General features: G+C 42.3%; 2 protein-coding genes across 6 annotated transcripts in view; both read left to right on the top strand.

The window, feature by feature from the left end:
* The window catches only part of ATP6V1B2 (ATPase H+ transporting V1 subunit B2), a 531,364-nt gene that overhangs the window by 136,260 nt on the left and 374,296 nt on the right, over positions 1–20,808 (top strand). The window lies entirely within an intron of this gene.
* The window catches only part of INTS10 (integrator complex subunit 10), a 35,304-nt gene continuing 26,204 nt past the window's right edge, over positions 11,709–20,808 (top strand). For all 5 annotated transcript variants that reach the window (XM_050801845.1, XM_050801843.1, XM_050801844.1 and 2 more), the window contains exons 1-8: positions 11,709–12,226; positions 12,829–12,896; positions 14,118–14,221; positions 14,923–15,062; positions 17,297–17,378; positions 18,158–18,298; positions 18,734–18,905; positions 19,666–19,835. In XM_050801845.1, coding sequence (XP_050657802.1) covers positions 12,098–12,226; positions 12,829–12,896; positions 14,118–14,221; positions 14,923–15,062; positions 17,297–17,378; positions 18,158–18,298; positions 18,734–18,905; positions 19,666–19,835 — 1,006 coding nt within the window. In that variant the 5' untranslated portion in view covers positions 11,709–12,097. The remainder of the gene's footprint in view (positions 12,227–12,828; positions 12,897–14,117; positions 14,222–14,922; positions 15,063–17,296; positions 17,379–18,157; positions 18,299–18,733; positions 18,906–19,665; positions 19,836–20,808) is intronic.

Genomic DNA, 20,808 nt, shown 5'->3' with positions numbered 1-20,808 from the left:
AAGTCAACTTGACTCCAGGGGACAGCGACCTGCCCTTCCCATCCTCTTTCCAGCTCCCTTCTCTGCTGAGAGCCACTTTCGTCGCTCAATAAAAATCTTTGCATTCACCGGCCTTCAGGTGTCCATGTGACCTCATTCTTCTTGGGCACTGGACAAGAGTGCGGGATCCACCAAGTGCAGGTCTCAAAAGAGGCTGCCACACTGGCCCTTTGCTCTCACTGGTGGAGGGCGGCCGCCACATGCAATGAGGCAAAGGGACCACTGAGCTGATAGCACTCTGCTGTCCTCAGATGGTGGAGTTAAGAGAGCACTGTAACATACTCTCTGGGGTTTTGGGGTCACAGGCACTCCCATCTGGATGCTGCTGCAGGCCTGCATGGAGTTTGCTCCTGCTGGCGCCAAAGCAGCCAGCCAGTTCCTACGCACATTTGCTCATGTGCTCCTTCCCACAAGGAGTTGAGCGTGGCAGCCGGAGTAAATGGGGCACCCCTATTGCAAGTCCCACAAAGGGGTCAAGGAAATATCCTGCATCAATTTCCAAATTATTTTCCTTATAGGGTTTAGAAGGAACTTTCTTATTATGCTGGCTCAACACAACTCATTGCTGTGAATATTCTGTTTCGTGGGAAAGTGGCCTTTTTCAAAGTTCAGTTTGATTATGTGGCACTTAGCATGAGTGAATTCATTTAGGTTTGGTCAGGTCTGCTGGGAACTAGAGCAGAAGCTTAGTCCAAATAATGGCCTTCCATAAATTCTGTTTGACAAAGACAATGCCTTTTTTTTTCTCATTTATTTCCCCCTTTTTCTACCTTTGGAAGCCAGATATTTAAGATTGGACATTCAAAAGCAACTGCATATTTGTGGGAATATAGAAAGTCACCAAACGTGCCTGAGACATAGGCTCAGATAAGATGTGAGAAGACCTTGAGTTTACATCTCAGGCTGATATCACACAGAGGGTAATACTCCACTGAAAAAAAAAATTTAAAAACAGCAAACAAAAACAAACAAAAGAAAACCAAAAAGGAGAAAAATCTGTTTTTCAGAGTCACCAAATTATAAAATCCAAATATGCAGTTTTCAATGAAAACTTATAATAAAAGACATAAAAAGAAACTAGAAAGTGTAGCCTATTCAAAGGTAAAAGAAATAGACTGAAACCATCCCTGAGGAAGTTCAGAAAAACACTTTAATAAAACAGCTGTCTTAAAGATGCTCAAAGAGCTAAAGGAAGATGTGGACAAAGTCTTAGAAATATGTATGGAAATATCAATGAGATATCAAAAAAACAAAGCAGAACAAAAAAGAAATTCTCTAACTGAAAATTATAACAGGAATAGAAAATTCACTAGAGGAATTTTCAAGCAGACTAGAGCAGGCAGAAGAAATAATCAACAAACTTGAATGTAGGAGAAATGAATTATTGCCTCTGGGGAAAAGAAAGGAAAAAAACGGAAGAAAAGTGAACAGAGCCCAAGGAACTTGAGGGACTACATCAGGTGGACAAGCACATACGTTGTGGAAATTGCAGAAATGGAAGAGAGAAACAGAGAAAGGGAGAAAGAGATTATGTCAAGAAATAATGGCCGAAAACTTTGATGTAGTATGTGAATCCACAAATCTAAAAAGTTCAACTAACTCCAAGTTGGATAAACTCAGAGACCTACACAAAAATGCATTATAATCAGTCAAAAGCCAAAGACAAAAAATCTTAAAAGCAGCAAAAAACAAATAATTCATCCAATACAATTCTGAATTCTCAATAAAATGACCAACAGATTTGTCATTAAAAACCTTGGAAACCAGAAAGTAGTGGGTTGGTATATTCAAAGTGTTGAAAGAAAAATAAGTGTCAACCCAGAATTCTATGTCAGGCAAAACTGTCCTTCAAAAATGAGGGAGAAATTAAGACATTCCTGGATAAACAAAAACTGAGGGCATTCACTACCATTAGATATGCCCTGAAATAAATGCCAAAGGTAATACTTGAGGTTAAGGTGAAAGAACAAAAGACAGTAACTTGAAGACACATAAAGGAATAAAGATCTCTGGGAAAGATAAATATCTGGTTAGTTGTAAAGTCAGTATTATTGTAACTTTAGTTTGCAAGGCCAATTTTTATTTCCACATGATTTAAAAGACAAATGCATAAAAAAATCATTAATCTATGTTTTGGAGTATACAATGTATAAAGATAAATTAGTGAAATCAAAGATAAAATTAGTGAAAGGTGGTGGAGCAGGAGCCATATAAGAGCGGAGTGTTTCCATGTAATTGAAGTTAAAAAGGCATAATTTCAAATTACGGCATGCCATGGCATGAAATGGAGTAGAGTGGGGAGAAAAGACGTGGGAAATCTTATTTAATCAGTATGACAAACAGTAAGTAGATTGGCAGCTTTGAAAAAGATAAGCTTGGTGTCTTGAACTTTCAACCAAGGCATGGGTTGAAATCAGAAAGCTTCTATCATGGCCTCCAAGGAACTTCTTATCTCTGCTGCTAGGCTGTAAGTGGCTGAGGATACTTATTCTGCAAAATTCACCTAATCATCCCTCACTGTCTCCAGGCATATAAAAAGAGATAAATTATAAGACAGAGTATTTGTATGGACTTACAATGTGTTCCCATAGTTTGCTTAGTGTTGCAAGGGTAAAAATAGTAATTATACAATGCAGAAATCAGACAGCACCTTGAACAAGTGAACAAAATAAACGTTGTCAATGATGGGCAAATAGACATTGTATACCTTCAGATATGATACCCTGAGAAGAACGTATCAAATATATGGTATTCCAGCTAGGAATGCACAAATGAATCTAACAATAAGGAAGAATTGAACAAGCCCAGAATGAAGAACGTTCTATTTAAAAGAAAATGAAGTGAAACTACATTCTCCAAAAATATCAAAGTCATAAAAGCCAAAAAAAAGGGGGGTGCTGTGGAAATGATCTAGACCAAAAAACACTAAAGGAAAAGTGAATGCAATACCTGATCCAAGACTGGACTCCACTAGAGGAGGAAATGCTGTAAAAGACATTATTGGTCAATTAAAATATTGGAATAGAGATGTTAGATTGGTGAAACGATTTTATTAAGGTTAAATTTACTGAAATTGATAATTATATCGTGGCTATGTAGAATACCCATTTTCGGCTGGCCACAGTTGTTCATACCTGTAATCCCAGTACTTTGAGAGGCCAAGGCGGGTGGGTCACTTGAGGCCAGGTTGAGACCAACCTGGCCAACATGGCAAAACCCCATCTCTATAAAACACAAAAATTAGCTGGGTGTGGTGGTAGATGTCTGTACTCCCAGATATTTGGGAGGCTGAGGCAGGAGAATCACATTAACCCAGGAAGTGCAGGTTGCAGTGAGCCAAGATCATGCCACTGCACTCCAGCCTGGGTGACAGAGTAAGATTCTGTCTCAAAAAAATAAACAAACAACAAACAAACTATATATATATATATCTGGTTAGTTGTAAAGCCAGTATTATTATAACTTTAGTTTGCAAGGCCAATTTTTATTTCCACATGATTTAAAAGACAAATGCATAAAATCATTAATTTGTGTTTTGGAGTATACAATGTATAAAGATAAATTAGTAAAATCAAAGATAAAATTAGTGAAAGGTAGTGGAGCAGGAGCCATATAAGAGTCATATATATATAAATAAATATATATATAACAATTTTCTTATAAAATATACGCTGAAATGTTTAGGAGTAAAGAGCTATGATGTATAAAATTTATTCTCAAATTATTCAGTATAAATATTATACATACATACATATTTATGGAGAGAGAGAGAGAGAGCCTTTGCACAAATAATAAAGCAAATGAAATTAAATGGTAATAATAAGTGAATTCAGGGAAAGGATATATATTTGTTTGTTTGCTAGGGCTACCATAACAAAATAGTATGAACTAGGTGGCTTACACAATATAAATTTTTTGTCTATGTTCTGCAGGGTAGAAGTCTGAGATCAAGGCACTGGCAAGGAAGATTCCTTCTGAAGGCTGTGGGAGAGAATCTGTTCCATGCTTCTTTCCTAGCAGTCTTTGGGGTTCCTTGACTTACAGACATGTCACATTGATTTCTCTTTATATTCACATGGCATTTGGCCTGTCTCTGTGTCCAAATTTCCCCTTTGAAAAAGGACACATCAGATTAGGGCCCACACTAATGACTTCAACTCAAACATCTGTTTAATTCTGCAAAAATCCTATTTCCGAATAAGTTTACATTCAGAGATACGATGGGTTTAGACTTCAACCTGTCTGCTTTGAGGCGGACATGATTAAATTCATAACAAGTATATATTTTTTATACAATTTTTATTCATGGAGATTTCCTGTAAGTTTGAAATTATTTCCAAGTAAAATGTTTTGTTTTGTTTGTTTTTTTTAAAAAAAGTAAAAGAAATTCCTGTATAGCCCAGCGAGCAAAGTATAAAACCTATTCCAGGAAGAGGTACAGGTATGCCAAGTTAGTTGCAGGATTCTGCTAACCTGTATTAATAGGGCCCTTGGAATTGACAATAAGGGTATTGATCAAATGGGACAAATTATAAAATTAGGGCCAAATTTATCAGTATGAGTGCATTTTCCAGGAATTCCAGATTTGATATGTCCAGTAGCAATCTAGGAACTGTTTTTTGTTTGTTTGAGACAAGGTCTTGCTCTATTACCCAGGCTAGAGTGCAGTTGCATGATTATAGCTCACTGCAACCTTGAACTCCCAGGCAAGCCTCCTCCCTCAGCCTCCCAAGTAACTGGGCTTACAAGTGCATGCTACTGTATCTAGCTAATTTAAATTTTTTTTTTTTGTAGAGATGGGTCTTGCTATGTTGCCCAGGCTGCTTTCAAACTCCTGGCCTCAAGCAATCCTTCCACTTTGGCCTCCCAAAGTGCTGAGATTACAGGCATGAGACACCATGCCCAGTCATGAAACTGCTTTTCACATGGTCATGCTTTTGTTCTCAAACTCTTTGGGCTTACAGTGTGATTCTCCTATTAGACCTTTGCAGAGGTTCCACACAGCACCCCTACTTGCCACAAACACTATGAATTCTATTGAATGTGTTACAATAATTGCAGATCTCTCTCTTGCCTTGATTCTGAAATGAGTATTGAGTACAAATGGCTCCAAGCCAGGCTGAAACATGGCCTAGACTCAGATGCTGGAATTTTCCTAGCATACTTTACAGAAACGAGTATGGTGGCTGTGCTAGTCAGTTCTCACACTGCTATAAAGAAATGCCCGAGACTGGGTAATTTATAAAAGAGGTTTAATTGACTCACAGTTCCACAAGCCTGGGGAGGCCTCAGGAAACTTACAATCACGGCGGAAGGGGAAGCAGGCATGTCTTACAAGGTAGCAGGAGAGAGAGAGAGAGAGAGAGAGTAGGAGGAACTGTCAAACACCTATAAAACCATCAGATCTTGTGAGAACACACTCATCATGAGAACAGCATGGGGGAAACGGACCCCACAATCCAATCACCTCCTGCCAGGTCCCTCCTTTGACACATGGGGATTACGGAACTTGCAATTTGAGGTGAGGTTTGGGTGGGGACACGGAGCCAAACCATATCCGTGGCTTAATGAGATGGAAATGTTGGAGGGAATTCATTATCTGCAGTCTGCTCAGCCAAACCCTACCCTACACACCAGGAGGGCCCAGAAATGTATTACTGAAGGAAGCATCAACATCCATAAAAGTTTTTATGTTGGCTATCCTCTACGGGCCAGAGATGCTGGCACGAGATACTGCAATAGAACTGGGCTTCCTGATTTCAATGGGATAAATAGGATTCCTGCACAGTAGAAGTCAGGTGGCAGCATTTGAGCATCAGAGGCAATAACCCTAATAGGTCACAGGGATACAGTGGCAACTAGAGCATTTTGGCTCTCAGAGTTGGCAGCAGTAGCTAATGGATCATAAAGGTCCTAGGAATACAATAGATGGGCAACCTACCGATTTATGACTTGATTTATAACATCAGAGAAAGTCAAAGCCAAGTGAGCAGAAATCTGACTTGAGTGACCTCTGTGGCAAAAACCCGATTCCCAGACTGAAGTCAGTTCATACATCCAGACTTCCTTAGCCGAGGTGGAGGTTAGATTCCTTTTAGGAAGGACTCTGCAACTCAATCACAATTTCATACCATACATCATCCTCAAAGCCTTCCACAGAGGGACCTCCAGCCATTTAACATGGTGACTGGCCATTAAAGGAATGGAAAACCCAGGCCTCCTGGTGTTATTAGATACTGACTCTGAATTACTTTTGACCACATTCACCTACTGGTCAGGTGATAAGTGTGTTTTGGTCCAAGCCCATCTGACAGTGGGTCCGATGATACTCACAGGAAATTATCCTGTGATTGTTTCCCCACAGATACATTTCACAACCAGCAAAAAGAATCCTCGCATCCGTTCCCTGACTAATAAAATAGGAGCTTGTATTAGTCCATTTTTACACTGCTGGAAAGAACTGCCCAAGAGTGGGTAACTTACAAAAGAAAGAGGTTTAATTGACTCACAGTCCTGGTTCTATTGAATTGGAAGTGAAACTGCCTCCTGAGCATCTGGGCTTCCTTTTTCTTGTTTGTTTGTTTGTTTTTTTGTTTGAGACGGAGTCTCGCTCTGTTGCCCAGGCTGGAGTGCAGTGGTGCAATCTCAGCTCACTGCAACCTCTGCCTCCTGGGTTCAAGCGATTCTCCTGCCTCAGCCTCCCAAGTACCTGGGACTACAGGTGTGTGCCACCATGTGTGGCTAATTTTTTGTATTTTTAGTAGAGATGGGGTTTCTCCATGCTAGCCAGGATAGTCTTGATCTCCTGACCTCATGATCTAACTGCCTCAGTCTCCAAAGTGCTGAGATTACAGGCGTAAGCCACCGCGCCTGGCCCTGGGCTTCTTATACTATGGAACTAACAGGTGCAAAAGAAAGGGGTTACTTTATTGGTCAGACGATTGATCCCGATAACTAAGGGGAAATAGCTGCTGTTACATGAGCGATGCAGGAGCGACTATATCTGGAACATAAGAGGATTCATGGAAGCACCTCACGTCTGTCCAGTAATAACTATCATCTTCGTTTGGGCTTCCTAGAAGTGCCTGAGACAGGGATCTGGGAGCACATGATTTATTGAGAAAATGCTTGTCAAGAAAAACCTACAAAGCAGGGAAGAAGAGTAGAGAAGAGGAAAGAGCCGAGCATGTGTGTGGTCTCAGATCCAGCCTTGGCCCCATCCACCAGAGAGGACTTTGAAATACAAATTATGTCACACATTTGCCCCCTTTGAAGCAGGGTCACTAATCTTTTTACTGTGTATCACCCCCTTGGGAGTGGCTAACTCGTCCAGGAAGCTAAGGGCAGGTCTCTACAGAAGGGAGCAGTTGTGAGCAGTTAGCAGTCAATACTGACAGCAGTAAAGAGTGGTTGTACTGCCCAGCAAAGGCGATCTGAGCAGGGCACACGACATCTACTGTAGTCAATGGGAAACAGCAGTAATCCAACGCAAACACATACTCTACTGGAAGGTACCAGGAGAAATAGAAACTATAGAGTAGTGATAACTGATAACAGATTCTCTAAGGAAGCCAAGGGTATGAGATTAGAAGCACAGGTGAGGATTTTGGCCTTGAACAAAAGGGACTCTTTATCCCTTGAAACTAGACAGGATGAAATTGGTATAAAATTAGAGGCTTTATGTAAATTTGTAGGCAAAGGGTCAAGACATTTAAAATTCACCTAAATTTTTAGGCTAAATTGCCAGCCTACTATCAATAAGTGTCAGGCATGTTTTAGGGGCTGGGAAAGTCACAGCATAAAAGACAGGTCAGGTCCATGTCCTGATGGAGTTAACTGTCTGGTAAACTGTCAGTTATGAAACAGCATAAGGACTGGGGAACAGAGGAGGGTGGGGGCAGAATAGGTTTCCCTGAGAAGCGTTATCTGAAACTCAGTTAGCCCATGAGGCCAGCAGGGGGCAGTGTTCTAGGCAGGACAGAGGTGATATTAGCAAATAGTACACATGAATGTGTGTTAATGACAAAGAATATACTACATTGAAGAACTGAAAATTTCTGGGTAGAGGCTCCTAGCAAATGATGGGGCAGAGAGCTAGCTGCAAACCCCATGGAAGCACAATTGGAAACTATTAAAGGGATTTTAAGAATACATATACCGGCCGGGTGTGTTGGCTCATGCCTGTAATCCCAGCACTTTGGGAGGCTGAGGTGAGCGGATCACTTGAGGTCAGCAGTTCCAGAGCAGCCTGTCCAACATGGCCAAACTCCGTCTCTACTAAAAATACAAAAATTAGCCTGGTGTGGTGGTACAAGCCTGTAGTCCCAGATACTCGGGAGGTTGAGGCAGGAAAATCGCTTGAGACTGGGAGGCAGAGGTTGCGGTGAGCTGAGGTCACGCCACTGTAATTCAGCCTGGGTGGCAGAGTGAGACTCCCTCTCAAAAAAAAAAAAAAAAAAAAATACTTATCTGGGCCCATTGTGCTGGCTCATACCTGTAATCCCAGCACTTTGGGAGGCCTAGGCAGGAGGATTGCTTGAGCTTAGGAGTTCAAGACCACCAGCCTAGGCAACATTGTGAGACCCTATTGCTACAAAAAATAAAAAAAATTAGCCAAGTGTGGTGACACATGCCTGTAGTCCCAGCTACTTGGGAGGCTGAGGTGGGAGGATTGCTTGGGCCTGGAGGTTGAGCCATGATCATGCCACTACACTCCAGCCTGAATGACAGAGAAAGACACTGTTTAAAAACAAAACAAAACAAAACAAAACAAAAACACATATATGATCAGATGTACAGTCTTGAAAGATAAATAGCACTGTGGTGCTCAAACTTGGCAGTTTAAGGGCCAGGCACGGTGGGTCATACCTGTAATTCCAACAGTTTGGGATGCTGAGGAGGGTGAATGGCTTGAGGCCAGGAGTTTGAGACCAGCCTGGCCAACACGGCAAAAATTTGTCTGTACTAAAAACACAATAATTAGCTGGGCATGGTGGCGTGCACCTGTAATCTCAACTACTCGGTAGGCTGAGGCCCAATAATGACTTGAACTGGTGATGAGGCGGTTGCAGTGAGCTGAGATTGTGCCACTGCACTCCAGCCTGGACGAGACAGCAAGACTCTGTCTCAAAAAAAAAAAAAAAAAAAGTGGATACAGTGGCAGGATAAGAAGGCAAAGACGTGAACATATTGAATGTCTGAGCACAGAGTTTAGCATGAGTGGGAGAGGAATAAGCCCAAAGGGTGGCAGACACACTCAGAGGAAAATGCAGGTGTCAAGGGATAGAGGCCCATGAAGGTAAAATCAGGGAGAAGGGAAAGGAGGAAATTATTAAAAAGAACCAAGGAGAGAGTCGAGGGCAGGGAAGTTAAGAGGTTATGTGAGGAAACTTGGAGTTTGAAGATTTTGACGTGGAAGGTGAAAAGCAATGTAGAGTTTAATCCAAATCACTGAACTGAGCTCATGGAAATTGAAGCCGGGTGCTGGATGGAGGGCATTTTACGTGACTTAGAAGTTGTCAAGGGCTGGCACGGTGGTTCACGCCTGTAATCCCAGCACTTTGGAAGGCCAAGGCAGGTAGATCACGAGGTCAGCAGCTCAAGACCAGCCTGACCAACATGGTGAAATCCTGACTCTACCAAAAATACAAAAAAAAAAAAAATTAGCTGGGCATGGTGGCGGGCACCTGTAATCCCAGTGACTTGGGAGGCTGAGGCAGAAGAATCACTTGAAACGGGAAGGCGGAGGATGCAGTGAGCTGAGATTGCACCACTGTACTCTAACTGGGGCAATAAGAGCAAAACTCCATCTCAAAAAAAAAAAAAGGAAAAAAAAAAAAAAAAAGAGTTGTCATGGAGAAGAACATGAGCTAGGTGCCTCGAGTCTCCAGTGAATCAAGATCACAGCAAGGAGGCCAAAAGATGTAAACTCACTTGCTATGGTACCTCCCTTCCGTACTTTGAGATGCCAGCATGACACTGTAGGAGAAATGTTTAGCTGGCGACCATTCAAAATCAAGAAGCTGACCACAAAACAACCACAAACCTGACGTTGTATTCTGGCAAAAAGTCTGGAGGCCCTCTCAAGGTTGGCATCTAAAATACATACAGAAGCTGGGCGCAGTGGCTCAACGCCTGTAATCCCAGCACGTTGGGAGGCTGAAGCAGGAGGATCACTTGAGCCCAGGAGTTCAAGACCAGTCTGGGCAACATAGGGAGACTCTGTCTCTAAAAAAAATTTTTAAATTAGCCAGATGTGATGGCACATACCTGTAGTCCCAGCTACCCCAGAGGTTGAGGCAGGAGGATGGCTTGAGCCTTGGAGGTCAAGGTTGCAGTGATCCATGATCGAGCCCCCACAGTCAGTGGCAGCCTGGATTTCAGAGCGAGACTCTGTCTCAAAAACAAACAAACAAACGAAAACAGAATTTCCTTATTTAGCCTCTAAATTTAAAGCCTTAATTTACAATTGTTATTCCACAGAACACTAGGCTCAGGAACAAGTGTGGAGTTTTTTTATTTTTGGTAAAGACCAAAATCAGAAAGTTTAATGACCAAATCAGTCGTTTTTACCATTTAAAAATTCTTACACTTCATAATTAACATCAATGAAATAATTTTTAAAATTCAAGCTAGCAAACTGCTTTGATGCTCTACACTTTATAAGATCAAAATTATCCTGCTCTCTGTTTAAATCCAATTTTCTACCTTCTTCTATTCTACAAGGCCCAAATAATGGTATCACTGAGTAATCCTGGCCTATAATCATACAGTTACGCTGTTCTGTGCATAATTAGGGGATATTAAACAGTGCTTTGAAGCCCAACGCGGTGGCTTATGCCTGTAATTTCAGCACTTTGGGAGCCGGAGGCGGGCGGATCACCTGGGGTCAGGAGTTCCAGACCAGCCAAGTCAACAGGGTGAAACCCCATCTCTACTAAAAATACAAAAATTAGCCGGGCTTGCGCGTGGTGGCGGACGCTTGTAATTCCTGCTACTCAAGAGGCTGAAGCAGGAGAATCTCTTAAATGGGAGAATCTCTTAGGTGTTTTTCATCTCTTAGATGGAAAACAAATCTGGAGTTTTGGTGAAAAAGACATTGATCCTGGCTGGAGGAGATAATTATAATAATAGCGTAGTTATCTTTCTGTGGGTTTCACGTCCAGAACACTTCAAACATTTAAAAACCCTTGCTGGGTCAGGGATTTAGTCATCTTTGCAGCTCTCACGGACGGCACCGACCAAAGAGCTTTCCAAGTACTTCATTGCTCTATAAACGTTTGTTGGAGAAACCGGCGAATAAAGATGAAATAATAAAACGTGGACGGATTTCGGAAAGAGAAGGAACTCCCGAGCTGATGCTTTGCACGATCACCCTCACCAGCCCCAGGAGTTTTCGCGTAAATCGAAGCCCGGGGAGTGAGTCGCAGGCAGCGCCCCCCGGGGAAGGCGTTTCAGGCCGGCCCGTGTGGTGAGTGCTTTCCGCCGCCTCCCCCACACTCTCTGCTGTTCCTCTCAAACTTCTTCCCAGCCTTCCACGCCGCGGGGACGCCCAGGGACCGCCCATCCCCCGGGACCGCCCGTCTCCCCGCCCCCGCCCCCGCCCCGCCCCCGCCCCCGCCCCCGCCCCCGCCCCCGCCCCCGCTCCCGCTCCCGCTCCTGCCCCCGCCAAACTGAGCAAGCCCCAGAGAGGATGGAAATGGCGAAGTGGCCTAGCGCCTGCCCGCTCCCGCGCATGCTCCCTGACTTCACCAGGGTCACGCTGCAGCCCGCAGGAATAAAAATCCACTTCTCCGCATTTTGGAGGTGACCTGGAAGCGGTTCAAATGCTCCGGCTTCTCAGAAGAGGAGGGGACCGGGCGGTAACGGGGAGCCAAGGGGAGGCGACGGCTCGTAAAACCCGGAAAAGCTTTCCCGATCCACTCTGCGGGCCTCTGAGCGCCTCCAGACATGCGCAGTAGCCTCCCCCGCGGTGGCGGCAGTGGATTCCGTGGCGGCTGAGTGTCCAGAGCCGGACGTTCCGGCCGCTTCGGGCTGGCGGCTGGAGAGCGCCCGCGTCATGTCGGCCCAGGGGGACTGCGAGTTCCTGGTGCAGCGAGCCCGGGAGTTGGTGCCGCAGGACCTGTGGGCAGCCAAGGCGTGGCTGATCACGGCCCGCAGCCTCTACCCCGCAGACTTTAACATCCAGGTGAGGTCCCGACAGTGCATGCGGCCGCCCTGCGGGGAGGTGCGCGTTCCGGCTGCCCGGGCCCAGAGCTGCGCCTGCCTGGAGGCAGCCGCCTCCTGCCCGGCCCCCTCTTTTCTCCCCTCCCACTCCATCTTCTCTCCCCTCCCATCCTACACCTTGCTCCTACACCTTTCACCCGCCTTGCTCCTACACCTTCCAGGAGCCCTCTTCCCAGCCCTTGAGAGACGGCCGACCCCGCTTGAGGTCGGGTGCGCTTGGGTCCCTGGGGCCCTGCTTGCCCAAATCTGGCCTAGACAGCACATGATCGCCACTAGCAAAAGGCCATTCGCTCGTTCATTCATCATAATGGCAGCAGTTTGTTCAGTGCCAGCGACTTTGGAAACATTATTCCACTTAATCCTGGGAGCCTGAGATTGCAAGTGAACCCCAGGGTCCCACTCTAAGCCGAATGACAAGGCTGCCATATATGTGGCGGTGTGTCACCAGGCGGAGCTTCACTCGCAGGGCCTCCCTTCCCGCGGGAGGGCCAATAAGAGATGCTGGATGAGCTGGGAGCCTTCCAGTCAGGGGTGAATGACCAGGGTACCTGATGTGTGTTGCAGTATGAGATGTACACCATCGAACGGAATGCAGAGAGGACCGCCACCGCCGGGAGGCTGCTGTACGACATGTGAGTGGGACGCTTGTCATCACTTTTATTGCACTGCATCTCTCCATGAGGTTTTGTTTCTGTCTGCAGAAGTGGGAGTTGGGGGAAGATCTTCAAGTTCATCTACATCTTCGATACCTAAAGCAAACCTAGTAAGGAGTCCAGGTCTGCCATAAATTGCTGACATGGCTTTTGCAGAAGAGTTTAATTGTTATTCTTATGTTTTATCCTTGTTAAAACTTCTGTTCCATAATTTATTCTAGAAAGAATATGTGCTCATTGCAAAAATTCAAACACTACTTCTTATAGAGATAAAAAAGTGAAAGTGCCTCCTAAACTCAACCAGAATTAAGTTTTGTAGGCAGTCTATCTATACATATATACATAATACATAAATAGGTTTTTGGGGGGAAGAGGTGACAAAAGTGAGACCATACGACCCTTGCTCTGCAGCATGCTTCCTTTACTCACTGTAATGGATCCCTTCCCATATCAGTATGTGGAGATCCACTTCATTCCTTTTCATGCCTATGTAGTATTTCATAGCCACTCTTTTCTTGGTAGACATTTAAATAGATAGTTTTAAATTATTTGAAATTGTGTTCAGTGTGTCAACAATTTTGTAGTCATATTTTGGTGTTTTTCTGTGGAATAGATTCTAAGACATTTTCATAGTTAAAGGTTATGCACATTTGAAAGTTTGATACACTATGAAATTACTCTCCAAAACGGGTGATCCCAATCTACATTACCACCAATGGTATATAAAGAATGTGTTTTCCCATGCCCTTCCCAACATTGGATATTATTAGTCTCCTTTTAGTTCCTACCGCTGTGATAGGAGAAAATGGTATCTTGCTATTTTTTTAAAAAATATGTACTACTCGTACTAAGATTCAGTATTGTTTCGACTGTTTTCTTTGGCTGTGTGTATTCTGTGATTTGCCTTTGCCTATTTTTTCTTTCGAATAGTTTGTTTTATTCTTGTTGACTTTTAGGATTTCTTTCTATATTATGGTTACTTGTCTTTTCACCTATAAATCCCACTAAAGACTTATGTGAGTACTCTCATTTTTATAAATCAAGTAATTCTTATTTTTACATTTTTATTTTGGTTTGTTTTGGCACGTCTAAGCATTCACTTGGAATAAAGGAAACTTTTTCACCAAACGCTAATGTTTTTTCTTTTGGATACTGTATAGACTTTGACATTTTAATTTAATGTATTTACTTTAAAAATAGGTTTGTGAATTTCCCAGACCAGCCGGTGGTGTGGAGAGAAATCAGCATTATTACATCAGCATTAAGGAATGATTCACAGGACAAACAAACCCAATTCTTAAGAAGTAAGAATAATGGTGTATAAGTTACCATTTCTGGAATACCAAATCATAGATAGTAATTTCACACACACAAAAGTCACACCTGGGGTATTGATAACCATATGTATGTTTTATTCTTGGCAACCAAAGTCTATAATAATGTCACTCAGTTCCTTGATTTGCTTAGAACCCTTTAAGCTGCTTTAAAGGATATGGATTTGTCAGTGAGACAAGGAATTAATTGTATATATTTTTAACAGGTTTTACAGTAACCAGATAGCAGCTATAGATTAACCAGTTCTCCACAAAACAGGAGAGAAGCTTTTAGTAATTTAGAAGCTTCCTCTTTAAACTTCTCCATGTTGCTGTCGTCAATCAAAGATTTCAAATTCTGCGTAAAATAGAAGTAGATGTTTAGGTCATTTCAGCTTCAAAAAGCACATGCTCTCTATCTCAGCCTGCAACAGGCATTCTTGTGACCATTCACATACGTCATTGTTTTTTGAATTTGATCAGTCTTCCAAATATTTTACCATTATTCAACAAACATCCTGTGCCAGATACTATTGGCCCCAAAAGGCTGCCAGGTTGTAGGTAAAACTTAACCACATTGATTTCACATGTAGTGTTTACTGTTCTGTACATGAAAATGCCTTACTCAGCACTTTTGCTGCAGTCTTTGCTGTCCGCAAGAAACTTTTAACAGTGAAATATGTTTCGTACAGGTTTATTTGAAACTCTGCCTGGTCGGGTCCAGTGTGAAATGTTACTAAAGGTCACGGAACAATGCTTCAACACGTTAGAACGATCAGAAATGTTGCTTCTACTTCTGAGGCGCTTCCCTGAAACGGTGGTGCAACATGGGGTGAGATTTTATTCTTCCCCTTCTCTTAATATAAAATTCAATGGGTCATCAACAGATTCATCGGTATGGTGAGGAGCTACAAAGCGTAAGTTTCTGAAGAGCACTGGTGAAGATTGAACTGAAATAAAAGGTTCTTTGTTAGTAAAGCTAAACGGACATTCTTTTTACCAAATTTTATAAGTTTCCAGGAGAAGCTGTTTTATCAGAAAAGTTACCAAGCTCTGATAGTACTATTTATTTGCAATCCGTATGGTAAAAAGTAATCTTTTTCCATTGTATTCTACAATGTGCTTTTGAATTTAGGGTACAGTTTGTAGTCTTTTAACAGATGCGTTTTTCCTGTGCTTCTGCCCTATGGAGACTGTTTTCATTCTATTCCTGCCCTTCATCTATAATAATTATTGAGTGCTACTGGCAGGCATGGGTTTGTAAGTGCTAGGTAAGTGCATGGGTAAGTGCTAGGTATCTCCTATCTTCCTAAACCCCCTGAAGTAAATAGTATCCCACTTTACAGATGATGAAACTGAGCATTTCATGTTTTAGTAACTTCCCATAGCCAGTGAGGTGTCAGGAGTCAAACCATTCATTCGATTGGTTCATACTCTGTGGCTTATTCTTTCCCATGCCGTTTTTCTGGCATCTGGCCCTGGTTAATCATTTCCATACCTGCTTGTGTTAGTCTGCGAGGGTTGCCATAACAAAGTACCACAAACTGGGTAGCTTAAAACAACAGAAAGACTCACAATTCTGGAAGCTAGAAGTGTAAAAGCCAGGTGTTGGCAGAGCCATGTTTCCTCTGAAGGCTCTGGGGAAGACTCTTGCTTTACCTCTCCCTGGCTTCTATGGTTGTCAGTGCTCTTTGGCATTCCCTGGCTGACAGCTGCATCACTCCTCCAATTTCTCCTCCATCATCACATGATCTTTCTTTTGTGCCTGGCCTTTTTTTGTTTTTTGTTTGTCTGTTTGTTTGTTTTTGAGGCAGAGTCTTGCTCTGTTGCCCAGGCAGCAGTGCAGTGGCATGGTCTTGGCTCACTGCAGCCTCTGCCTCCTGGGTTCAAGCAATTCTCATGCCTCAGCCTCCTGAGTAGCTGGGATTACAGATGTGTGTACATGGCCGTGTTATAAGGACGCTAGTCATTGGATTGAGGGCCTTTCTAATTCACTATGACCTCATCTTAATTAATTATTTCTACAAGGGCACTTTTTTTTTTGAGATGGAGTCTTGCTCTGTCGCCCAGGCTGGAGTGCAGTGGCCGGATCTCAGCTCACTGCAAGCTCCGCCTCCCGGGTTTACGCCATTCTCCTGCCTCAGCCTCCAGAGTAGCTGGGACTATAGGCACCCGCCACCACGCCCGGCTAGTTTTTATTTTCTATTTTTTTAGTACAGCCGGGGTTTTACTGTGTTAGCCAGGATGGTCTTGATCTCCTGACCTCGTGATCCACCCGTCTCGGCCTCCCAAAGTGCTGGGATTACAGGCTTGAGCCACCGCACCCAGCCAAGGGCACTTTTTTAAAAAAAAGTTAAGATATATATGAGGTCACATTCTGAGTTTCTGGGGGGATATGAATTTGGGAGACACTGTTCAGCCCAGCACACTTTCTGGTCATAACTGTGACCTTTAACCTTCTGTGTGATGTTACCTTTTGCACTTTTCCACTCCTATGAGGCATCCCTGTGTGGTCACAAGGAAGCTGATACCAATGTCTTGGTGGATTTGGGTAAGGGACTATCTACTATGCTAGGGCATCAGCAATGGTAAGGTAGCCTTAAAACTCTGACCTTTCTGCCCAGTCTATGCCAGACTGTATGACTGGCTACTCCTGAGAACTTATCTTGAACATGATACGTTTTGTCTATATTGATACATCTTCATGTAGAGAATAAACTCTAGTTTCTTTATTTCTTAGAAAATCTCTGCCTCCAGTTCCAGTGCTTCCTTTACATTTCTATAGACATTTTGTTAATTCTTGTTAATCGTTAATTAGAATTTTGCTAATTCTGAAGAGAATAACCAAGACAGAGTGGTCAGATGTTCAGGTGAATTTGGCCTTCTAGGGTGTGTGGCTGGTGCATTCTTTTACTTTCTAGTCTTTAAAATGTGATTATTTGTTTCTCAGATAAGTTTGATTACACAAACTGTGATAAGCAAAAAAAAAAAAAAAAAGAACCCATTACTTCATATAGTTCTGACAACTTACGCTGTAACACATTTAAATGATTAATTTTGAAATAGGTTGGCCTTGGGGAGGCACTGTTAGAGGCTGAAACTATTGAAGAACAAGAATCTCCTGTGAACTGCTTTAGAAAATTATTTGGTAAGGAAAATTGTATTCTCTATTACTTCTATGGTAAGTTAATATGCTGGGGTAAGTGTTGGTTCAGGGATAAGCTCATATATGGAAGGCAAAGGAGCTCTATGTGTTATGGCATTTAAGTTCTTTTTTTAATTTAGAAAGCATTTTAGCTAGGCATGGTGGCTCATGCCTGTAATCCTAGCACTTAGGGAGGCTGAGGTGAGTGGATCACGAAGTCAAGAGATCGAGACCATCCTGGCCAACATGGTGAAACCCTGTCTCTACTAAAACTACAAAAATTAGCTGGGCGTGGTGTTGCATGCCTGTAGTCCCAGCTACTAGGCAGGCTGAGGCAGGAGAATTGCTTGAACCTGGGAGGTGGATGTTGCAGTAAGCCGAGATCATGCCACTGCACTCCAGCCTGGTGACAGAGCGAGACTCTGTCTCAAAAAAAAAAAAAAAGCATTTTAAACAACTTCTAAACTTCCGTTATGTAAGATCTGATACCTCTGAAAGAATATGATAACTGTATATGTAAGTATAAAGCATAATAATAAAGAAGCATCTGAATTCAATGGAAGAACTGCACCCTCACCCACAGCGTAGAACTGCCCGTGTGTTTCCTCCCTGACTCCAGCTACTGGTGTCTCTCTGCACATTTTGAATACATGAGTCATCAGGGATTTTCCCCCTATATATTTTAGATACTACATCAAATGAACTCTCAAAGCTTTTGTATCTGTTGGAACTCTAGGGTAGATAACCTAATTAATTTATTTCTTCTTTTTCTCCTCCAACAGTTTGTGACGTCCTTCCTCTAATAATTAACAACCATGATGTTCGACTGCCTGCCAATTTATTATATAAGTACTTGAACAAAGCAGCTGAATTTTATATCAATTATGTCACTAGGTCTACTCAAACAGAAAATCAGCATCAAGGTAAGGAGGAATATCCTGTACTTTTATTTAAATAGGCTTTAGTAAAATTGCAAATTCAGAAACCCCTCAATGTTCTGATTATTCTCCTCTGGATACTTACCAGTTTGGGAGTGTTTCAAAAGATGGTATCTAGAAAAAAATACTAGAGTTAAAAGATGAGGCTTTTCTGGAAGCAGTGCCACCCCTTGATCAAAACAGTCTTCTGGCTGAGCTGTAACATTATTGCATGGAACATTATACACGTATCATGATGAAGTAGTGGAAATTACTTCTTGCTTATACCAGTGGCCTGTTGTCGGTCCTTGAGCAAAACATAAATGTGTTGGAATTCGGTGCTCTGTGCATTTTCATGGGGAGTCAGACTTTCTTCATCAGGTACCACGTCAACAATAAGTCATAATGTTAATTGTAGGTTCCTTTTTTCTTCCATCTCAGGTGCCCAGGATACATCTGATTTAATGTCACCTAGCAAACGTAGCTCTCAGAAGTATATAATAGAAGGGCTGACCGAAAAATCATCCCAGATCGTGGACCCTTGGGAGAGGTTGTTTAAGATTTTAAATGTTGTTGGAATGAGATGTGAATGGCAGATGGATAAAGGAAGACGGTAATAAATAGCTTATTTCCAGAATTGCCTATTGATTCATTTGGATCCTTATAAAAATGAAAACATGCTTTTTTAAAACTATATAATGCATAGGTATAGTTTATGGGCAAATTTTGTGACACTCAATACTTATGCAAAAGAGGATGGTTTTTCATTTTATCAAAAGATTTCTGGCTGGGCACAGTGGCTCACACCTGTAATCCCAGTGCTTTGGGAGGCTGAGGTGGGCAGATCACTTGAGGTCAGGAGTTTGAGACCAGCCTGGCCAACATGATGAAACCCCATGTCTACTAAAAATACAAAAATTAGCCAGGCATGGTGGTGCGTGCCTGTAGTCCCAGCTACTTTGGAGGCTGAGGTGAGAGAATCACTTCGCCGGGAGGCGAAGGCTACGATAGGCCAAGATCACACCACTGCACTCCAGCCTGGGTGACAGAGTGAGACACTGTCTCCAAAAAAAAAAAAAAAAAAAAAAAAAACAGATTTCTTACTGAAATATGAACTCTTAAGACGATGTTGTGTTTGAACCTCTCCTTGCTACTTCAGAGAAAAACTACTTAGCATGTTTGTGTCATGAAATCTTGATCACTACCCTAATTCAGAAGGGAAAAGTTACCATTTATCTTGGACAATAAAGAATAGTTTTACATGCCTACAGCAACATTTGGTACATGTAATGGTACCACCAGAGCTTTCCTTTAGACTTTTTGCTGACCAGCCCAAAGTAATCGAGTAAGTTTCATCATTCCTTCTTTTTTAGAAGCTATGGAGATATTTTGCATAGAATGAAGGATCTCTGCAGATACATGAACAACTTTGATAGCGAAGCACATGCGAAATACAAAAACCAAGTGGTGTATTCCACCATGCTGGTCTTCTTTAAGAATGCGTTCCAATATGTCAACAGCATACAGCCGTCTCTCTTCCAAGGTTGGTTTGAAAAATTTACAGTGTCCAAAAAGCCGGTTCATATTGTGGGGATGGTAAGGAAGATGAAAGTGCTTATCCACTATTGTTGGATCCAAATAACTGTCGGGCGGTACCAGTCCTTTTTATAGTTGGTGATTTGGTTTTGTTTAGTTTGGCTTAACTGGTAGTTTTTATGTAAGTATGTTTCATTAAAAGTTTCTATATCAAAGGGCATAATGGTACTGCACAACTAAATACAGATATCAAATGCCACTATTTTGAAAATAACGGCAGGCTGGGCATGGTGGCTCATGCCTGTAATCCCAGCACTTTGGGAGGTGAGGCCAGCGGATCACTTGAGGTCAGGAGTTTGAGACCAGCCTGGCCAATATGGTGAAACCCCATCTCTACTAAAAATACAAATATTAGCCGGGCATGATTGAGAGCACCTGTAATCCCAGCTACTTGGGAGGCTGAGGCAGGAGAATCGCCTGAACGCAGTAGGCAGAGGCTGCAGTGAGCTGAGGTCGCACCTTGCACTCCAGCCTGGGCGACAGAGCAAGACTCCATCTAAAAAAAAAAAAAAGAAAAAACCAGTAGATGTAACAACATATTTAAGTAGATTTCATGAAGACATCACAATAGGCAAAGATTTATTCAGTAAAATATCCATTTTATATATAGAGTGTATGCATAAATATACTGTAGAAAATTTGAAAACTGGAAATAAGAGTGAAATCACCCACAATCCTTCCAGTATAATACAGCATTTGTTTTTATGTATTGCCTTATAATATCACATATATTTAGATTTTGTTTGGAATTTGTAACTATAATGTAAGTATAATTTGGTAGTCTTTTTATGGTACTTTAATGACTCATGATCATTATAAAAAATTTGCAGATACATAACAAATACAAAGAAGGAACTGTCACTTGTCTTCCACTACTGACAGGAAGTCTTTAACAATTTGGTATACATCTTTACAGTCTT

The sequence above is a fragment of the Macaca thibetana genome, chromosome 8 (assembly GCF_024542745.1).
Source record: "Macaca thibetana thibetana isolate TM-01 chromosome 8, ASM2454274v1, whole genome shotgun sequence".
NCBI lineage: Eukaryota > Metazoa > Chordata > Mammalia > Primates > Cercopithecidae > Macaca > Macaca thibetana.
The sequence above is the reverse complement of the archived record's forward strand: the minus strand, read 5'-3'. Positions and strand labels throughout refer to the sequence as shown.